The following is an 8,604-nucleotide window of genomic DNA, read 5'->3' as shown; positions in this document are numbered from 1 at the left end:
TCATCCTACCAAGCCTCTGATATGGACACTGCAGCACAGAGGCTTGCCAGCACATCCGTGGAACCTGAAATGCATCCTCGAGCTATCTTGCTGTGGCACTTAAAGCAGATTACCCTTCGCGTTTTCTCACCGCATGCGGCACGGTGCGACGGCGTTGAAAAAGAGCACGCCGGGAACACGGAGGAAGGGACCGCAAAGGCATCCACTGGCTGAAACTCTTACCTGTGGGGCGGGGCTTCTCGGTGGGACTCGTCTTGCTCTGTTTGGCGCAGAAGCCTCTGCCCTGCAGCAGAGCCTGAAGGGGGCTGTGTTCACGCGGAGGGGGCACACAGCGAAGCCCCTTGGCACAGCTCAGGGTGTACACCCCACAGGGCTCCCCCAATGCCAACATGGTCATGCTGGCCGCCCCGGCCGGGTCCCTGGAGGCCCGGCCCGCGCCCGAGGACTGCCCGTCTTTGCAGGTCAGGCAGTTTTTGTGGGGGCCCAAACGACCCGCCAGAGACCAGGATCCACAGTGGACGATCAGCAACAGGACAACGGGTGTCAAGTTGGAAAGGAAAGACATCTTGCGTCTGGGTCTCAGGTTCTCCATGATCGGTTCTGTCGTACGTGGCTGATGCTATTTCTGGAAGTCTGTTTCTTTTTCCCCTCTCTGTTTCTTTGCTCGCTCTTCAGCTTTGCTTGGTGAGGCTGCGAGCCGGGAGTCCCCTGCAGTGCCAGAGGATACAAACCAAGAACGAGTGAGAAACGGCAAGCAGCGGCTTTTAAAGATCTGAAAGGCGGTGATAGAGAGCGAGAGGGAGAGAGCACAGTTATGACACCTTCAGGGGCTGGGACTGAGAGAGAGAGAGAGAGAGAGAGAGAGAGAGAGAGAGAGAATGTGTAAGGGGGGGTGGAAAGAGAGAGAGAGATTATTTTTCCTTTTAGAAATCATCAAGCTCTGATCCAGCTTTCCCTCACCCATTATTGTATCTGGAAACATTCCTTTGCCCAGGATACTTACTCTGGCTATGATGGTTACTTTTTCTGCATCATCTATGAAAATGTTAGAGCATTCTAGTAATCTTTTCCATGGTAACAATGAAGGCGAGGGATTCCAGTTTTCTGGTGATTACACGCGAATACAGTAATTTGCTTGTGGGAGAGTCGCTCCATTAACCCTGTTGCTTATAAGAATACTAAAAAGCTTGTCCACTTCGTAGAATTCAAGCTTTTTAATGTAGCATTGTAGTATTAGTCATTTTTTGAATGTTTTTATGATCTTTTGAATGCAGAAAAACTACTTATTAAAGTCGTAATGAAACTGAACTGAGTTAGCGACAGGTCTTCCGTATTGTGACATATTATTGAAATGTAGGGTGAGGATTTGGTTCTATGCATGGGTTGTTGTTGTGGGCGTTGCACTCAAATATGGAGGCAGATTAATGCGAACTTGCTGGGGCGGGGTTTAACCATGACGAAATGATTGGAGAAGTCCGGCATACGTCACCAGAGAGAAGTCTTTCGGAAGGTCCAGTTATGACATTTTGATCAAACATTACGAGGCCAAAAAGTAAAAAAAAGAAAAGAAACATATTCATGGATCAAACATTCACAATCTGCTTGTTAAGTCTGATATCATACATCACAGTTTCTGGGTCCAAAGGTGCCAAAAGCAAAGAACAAACTGAGCTAATATACACTCATGGTGTAACTTACTGATAAATTATGATCCTCACCTTTATCTCCATACCGAAATGTCAGATGTCCAGACTGTGTTTCATCTGAAATTAAAGGGTTAGTTCACCCAGAAATGAAATTTCTATCATTAACTACTAACCCTCATGTCGTTCCAAACCCCTAAGACCTTCGTTCATCTTCAGAACACAAATTATTAAGATATTTTTGATGAAATCCAAGAGGTTTTTTATCTCCCATAGAAAGCAACATAATTACCAAATTTAAGGTCCAGAAAAGTAGTGAAGATCGTTAAAATAGTCAATGTGACTACAGTGGTTCAACTTTAATGTTATGAAGCGACCAGTATACTGTTAGTGCGGTTCATTTGAACATATGTGAACGCTGCCATCCGAATCATGGTGCGCACCAAACAAGTGGACCGAGACCGCTGAAAAGATGGGTCTCGGTCCGCTTCCAAACGAACTCTGGTGTGGTTCGAATGATATATGAAGGCAACACGGACCAAAGACATGTAAACGAACCAAAAACAGGAAGATGAGACCCTAAAAAGGACAGAATCCTCACGCATATCGGTTTTTCTTGTCATAGTCGTGAGTTTGCCCATCACAGGCATCAGACGTGCGTCTCCACGCAGCAGATCGTTTGTGTGTGTGACGGAGGGATTCCCGCTGCTGTTTTGACTCCTTTACACATTTTATAAGCTCTTCACGAGTTCCCAGCTGGCCAAAATACCATCATATGCAGGCTACGCACACACAACGAGCGCATTTATCTCAGCGCACAGCATTGTTTTGGATGTTTGGTAAGTTCCGTCTCAAAATAGGCAATACGTCATAAAATCCGACCAATCAGGTTGTGAATGTATCCCTATGACTTTAGGTTCGGTATCTTTTGGTTCGGTGATAAAATTGCCAATCTGAACGCTAATCAAGCCAGGACTAAATGTTTTTTTTCCTTTTTTGGTCCGGACCAAATTAACCAAACGAACCGAACTACAAGTGTGAATGCACCCTTATTATTGGCCAGTGCTGTACATGTGAGCAGCACTACGCATGCGAGTGATGCTGGCACACCAATACTGAGCTGGCGTTCGGACGAAGAACCTGGAAGCGCTGAATGTAAACAACGTAGGAGAATGACAGGGGTCATTCGAATTTGATGAATAAAGATGTTATTTTTATTTTGTTTTTGCGCACAAAAAGTATTCTCATCACTTCATAACATTAAGGTTGAACCACTGTAGTCACATTGACTATTTTAATGATGTCTTTACTACTTCTCTGGACCTCGAATGACGGTAATTACGTTGCTTTCTATGGGAGATTAAAAAAAACTCTTGGATTTCATCAAAAATATCTTAATTTGTGTTCTGAAGATGAACGAAGGTCTTACGGGTATAGAACGAGGGTGAGTAATTAATGACAGAAATTTCATTTTTGGGTGAACTAACCCTTTAATTGTTCAAATATAAAGCGTGATATGAAAATATATAGACTTTTCATTTTACGCCGACTCTAAGTGTATGTGAACTCAAAAAGGCATTTGCATCATGTTGCATTATAATGGAGCGATTCAAACCAAGGGAGATTCTGCCACTTAATGGTTTATTTTGGAGAAGGGACCATCTGGATAATTGGGGCAGTATTTTCACTGGAATGTACAAAAGACAGTTAATAATGCAATCCATCAGCCCACTCAACCAGATAAATCTGATCTCTTTGGAGTACTTCATAAAATTCTAGTTGTCCATTGGCCCAGATACCATTAATCGAGAGTTTATGAGTTGTCATTTAGTGCAGAGATGTCACAGAGTGCTTTTGCAGAAGATGATAAAAATTCCATACAGTGGCCAAGGGGCTTAAAGATTTATACCAACTATTTATATCAACAGGATGCACCAAACAGATGTGTCTGATGGGGTCTCTTACATGCAAAAGGCTGCTTTTAGGTCACACCCAGCTGGAGGGGTCCCATAAGGACAGAGCTGTGTTTATTTTGCTGTTGTCATGAAGCAGGATGGAAGTTAAGATGTCAAAGATGGGCTGGTATGAGAGCAGAAGGCAAACAGGATTTAGATGATTATCTTATGGTATTGACATGTGTGGTCATAGTTCTTCTTAAAACAAACATGTTTGCCTTCAGAATCTGTTTTTGCTGTGGAATAGTTCTCTTTATCGGTTATGAGTAGCATTGAACGATCCTGACATGATAGGCCTACTATAGTTATTCAACTTCTGAAAACCACAGAAGGTTGGAGCATTCCTTGTTTGGATAGATGTCGACTGGTTGATGTTCTCTTATTAGAGTTGATTAGTCTTGGCAAAGAACGCAAAAATCACCTGCCGTCTGACATTCCCATCTGCGCCACAGCACGGCCCCGCTCTTTGTTTCCACATGTTCTGGCTGGAGAATGTTCCAAGAAGCTTGCCAAACCGATGGGGTCTCTCTGTTTCCAAATTCACCAGATTACACGGTTTTCCTCCTCATCTCTGCCTACAAGTCAGAGTTACAGAGTAGATGCAACGCAGTGTTTCTTTTCTAAACCTTGCTGCGTCCATTTGTCAGCATTTTCTCAGTGTAACTTATAGCAAAAATAAGATGCATGCATCCCGTCTTGCTGGTGTTACGCTCCATACTCCATCCTGCAGTCACACGAGTCATGATTATAAGGGGCTCTTAGATTGTGCCAAATGTTCTGTAACCCACTTTTCAACTATTTTAGGTGATGGAATGCCAGACCGTTTTAGTGGACTGGAAACACGTCATCATAGTGAATAGAAAATGGAAATAGTTGTGTCAACACTTGCTACAATTTATGTCACTTCATTACACTGCTCTCTGGAATACTTGATTCTGATTGGTCAGTCACTGTATTTAGTGGTCAAATATTTAAGAATAATGACAGTTGTTGAGGGAAACACTGTATAACTGACCATTACTCCAGGATGGATGTCTCTCTGTGGTCTCTATAGGCCTAAGTAAAATAAATTCAGCTCAAAGCAGCGTTTCATGTATATTTATTTATCTGTGGAATTATGTACAGCCTTGATTTAAATGTAAAAAATGTGATTGTGGCAGTATTCAAGAGATAACGTATATTAAACCCTGATTATTTTTGCGATAATGACCAGCTGACTGTATACTGTAAATATTGCCTTAATCGCAGACTTTTAAATAAAAAACAGCATGATTCTGTGATGATACTGTACTATGTATATGTACACACATATATAAAGTTGTGCTGTGGTCATTTCTCCGCAGTTCTTGAAGCCCAACTTAAAAAACACTCCCGATACGCTGCGAAGGTTCTCATTGGCTAAGCGCCTGTCAATCAACTCTTTGACGTCTTTTATTGGTGCGCTGCGTTCATTCCTCCACTGACGCCATCCAGGAAGAACCGCTCTCACTTATGCGAAGTTTGTCAGGTAGCTTAGCTAATGGAGTCGATAGCTAAAAGTAAACACAAGTGGCCTTAGAATGTTATAACGTCTTACCCATTGATATACATAAGGTACGTACGCGACGTCATCATATTTATATACGTTACTCTTTAGTGACTATAGGCATGTAGCGGTTGTGTAATTATTGTATTTTATTTCGAGAAGGCCTCAAAGCTGCTAATAATTTGTTAGCTATGCAAGGTGATTAGCAGTGATTGAAACTATCCTGCTACAGCTAGTATGAGCTTACTACGTAATAATTATTTCGTTTCTGAATTTTCTTCAAGCACGAATTTTATTTTAATAGTATTTGGTTATAATAGAACAGTTTATTGTTGATGTCAGTCTTTACATGGTTAAATACATTGTATTTGGTATTTTTCATGTAGTTTTTTGTCTAACTTGACTGTAAGCTGATTATGAGAATCTAATAATATCTGTGATCTGTTGCTAAATACTGTAGTAAGTGTCACCATGTGATTGACACGACAATTAATGCAAATCTATAATTTTCCTCTGTCATGTCCTGGATGTATGAATGACAGCTGCCACGTTATGTTATCTATTGAGGCCTTTGAGACTGTTAGATAACTCTTCATAGAAGGTATTTATCGCATGCTTCTATAGCCCAAATTTGATAGTCAGGCCCTATAATAATATGTTGTTTGTGACTCATTAGTTGACTCAAGATGATTAAGTATTTAGTGTTGAGTGATGTAGGGGGAAAATATGCATCCCATTTCCAAGACATTGCATAATCTAAAGCAGGGATTCCCAGTAATTTTTATTTTTATTTATTAATTTATTTTGTCAGCTCAGGGGTGCTTAGTTCCTGGAGGGCCATGGTCCTGTAGAGTTTAGCTTCAATGCTAATTAAACGAGCTCAGGTCCTTCAGGATTTATTGGTAACACTTTAGTTTAGGGTCCAGTTGTAGCTATTAACTAGTTGCTTATTAGCATGAATATTACTAGGATATTGGCTGTTTATTAGTTCTTATAAAGTACATAATAATGCCTTATTCTGCATGACCATATTCTACATCCATTAATCCTACCCAATACCTAAACTTAACAAATTAATAACTATTAATTAGCAGTAATTAGGAGTTTATTGAGGCAAAAGTCATAGTTAATAGTGAGAATTGGACCCTAATCTAAAGTGTGACCAAACTATTAATTAATTAGTTAAAAATAACTCTAATTATCACTAATAAATATATTTGTGATAAATAGCCTATATTACTGTTGTAAATTACAATTGTTCTGTAAAATAAAAATAAATTGATAATAATAATAATAATAATAATAATTATTATTATTTTATTTTACAGTACAAGTTACAATACTAGTATTTATATCTTAAATTCTTCACTTTCAAACATTTAAACCCTCAAGCTTTTAATATTTCAAATCGTCAAGCTTTTATTTTGGCAAAATATTGGTCAACTGCCATAAACTTCTGTCCATGTTGGAAATTATGTGACTGTGTAAATAAACTGAACCTGCATTTACTGTGAACCGATTTGATGATCGCGATTTCAGTCTTTTTCCGGTTAATTGTGCAGCCCCATTTGCTCATTTTAATTTTACATTCGATTGAATTAGTTTAAAATGTTTATATTTAATATCCTGTGGTTTCCTTACAAACCTCTCTTTGGGAATCTTGCTCTAAAGGTTAAAAAACTGACAATGAAAACATTACTGAAACATAAAACTGAAATCAACCTTGTGGAGTGGTTGGAAAAGGAGTCAAGTCATATGAAGTGTGCACACTCACAGGCATTATCGCAGTTTGTGAACAGCAAGTCCATTATTACTTCGTCTTCTCGTGTCTTGGATGAGTTACATTTCTCAGATACACAATCCAAAACCTTTAAACCTTACGGCATCTGTTTTCCGCTCCACAGCCCTCTGAGATGGATGACATCAATTTACACTACAGATTCCTGAACTGGCGGCGCAGGATCAGAGAAATCAGGGAAGTCCGCGCAGTTCATTATCAAGAGCGATGCAAACGGATATTGAAGAATGGAGACACGCTAAGGTACGTTTGCCCAGCGAGTGACCCTCGCTCTGTTCATTTTCTACTTTGTTTGGAAATCAGCTCCTGGCCTGGAATTCATGTGTTGACCCCCCTAGTTTGTATGGAAAAATTCTGCACTGCTTTTCATTTATCCTTATTTATTTGTATATTTTGAATTGCACAACCATCCACCCCCATCGATATCAGTGAGCTAGGCTTGCGAGAGTAAAGCATTGCGAGTGCGTGTATTTGAGCCATAAGTCTGTACTGAAGACGTAATCAGCCTTGACTCACTTGACCTCACTGATTGAAACAATTATAATTTCAGAGAAAGTCAGTGGCTACTTGTTTTTATTTGGTCAGAAAAAAGATGAAAAACAAACTCAATCTGTCGGAAAAGTAAATAGACCTTGCACATGTGACATTGTAATTCCTTTTTTTATATTGGAATTCTCCAGCTTTTTCTGAATTAATTTGAATCACTGTTTGTAAAGTTTGAGGAGTCAAACAGTGTATATATACACGTAACATAAACATGTATGTATGTATATATATATATATATATATATATATATAATATATATATATACACACACACACACTGCCCCACCAAAAAAGTTGCTGTTTGGATTTAAATAGGCAAATACTTAAGAGTCTAAGATTGGATCATAATTGCTGTGGTCGACTCTTGCATTGTCAATTCAAGATCTTGACCAAAAATTGATGCACCTCTTGATGGAAATAATATCACAACTTTTAAGTCAAGCACTCTGTAAAGTCTTCTCCAGCACATCCCAAAGACTTACAATGAATTTTAAGGTCTGGACTCAGAGGTGCCAATTCATGTGTGAAAATGATTCTTCATGCTCCCTCCCATCCATTCTTTCACAATGAGCCTGATGAATCTTGGCTTTGTCATCCTGGAATACAGCCATGATACGTCTTCCTACATGGTGGTTTAAGAAATGAAAAGCTACACGCTTGCATCAATTAGGGTTAAAAGAACTGCTGCCAAACATATAACATAACATGATAGAAACATAATAATCACAGCAATAATGATCCAGTCATAGACTCTTAAAGGTTTAGTTCACCCCAAAATGAAAATGATCCCATTATTTACTCAATCTCAAGCCATCCTAGGTGTATATGACTTCATTCTTTCAGCTGAACACAATTCAAGTTATATTAAAAAATGTCCTGGATCTTCCAAGCTGTATAATGGGAGTGAGTGGTACTATTTTTTTGAAACCTGGAAAAGCACAACCATCCATCATAAATGTAATCCATATGGCTCCAGGGGCTTAATAAAGGCCTTCTGTAGTGAAGCGATGCGTTTTTGTAAGAAAAATATCTGTATTTATACTTTTATAAACTATAATCACTGACTTCCGGTAACTGCCGTACGCAAGTCGAGTTCCAGTTGAGTGACATCTGACCCGACTTATGACGCAGGATCAA

General features: G+C 39.5%; 2 protein-coding genes across 5 annotated transcripts in view; one reads left to right on the top strand and one right to left on the bottom strand.

Annotated features, from left to right (window-relative positions):
* Positions 1–803, bottom strand: part of igfbp6b (insulin-like growth factor binding protein 6b) — a 4,705-nt gene extending 3,902 nt beyond the window's left edge. Inside the window, exon 1 of the mRNA XM_051880695.1 lies at positions 223–803. Coding sequence (XP_051736655.1) covers positions 223–592 — 370 coding nt within the window. The 5' untranslated portion in view covers positions 593–803. The remainder of the gene's footprint in view (positions 1–222) is intronic.
* A 4,223-nt stretch (positions 804–5,026) lies between these two features.
* Positions 5,027–8,604, top strand: part of spryd3 (SPRY domain containing 3) — a 47,946-nt gene continuing 44,368 nt past the window's right edge. For 2 of the 4 annotated variants that reach the window (XM_051881002.1, XM_051880999.1), the window contains exons 1-3: positions 5,088–5,191; positions 5,666–5,724; positions 7,028–7,164. In XM_051881002.1, the coding sequence (XP_051736962.1) occupies positions 7,129–7,164 (36 nt within the window). In that variant the 5' untranslated portion in view covers positions 5,088–5,191; positions 5,666–5,724; positions 7,028–7,128. Of the gene's footprint in view, positions 5,192–5,665; positions 5,725–7,027; positions 7,165–8,604 lie in introns of all 4 variants that reach the window. The other 2 variants (XM_051881001.1, XM_051880998.1) reach the window with 1 other exon arrangement.

The sequence above is a fragment of the Ctenopharyngodon idella genome, chromosome 22 (genome assembly GCF_019924925.1).
Source record: "Ctenopharyngodon idella isolate HZGC_01 chromosome 22, HZGC01, whole genome shotgun sequence".
NCBI classification, from domain to species: Eukaryota; Metazoa; Chordata; class Actinopteri; order Cypriniformes; family Xenocyprididae; genus Ctenopharyngodon; species Ctenopharyngodon idella.
Note: the sequence above shows the minus strand (reverse complement) of the source record. Positions and strands in the feature narration are given on the sequence as shown.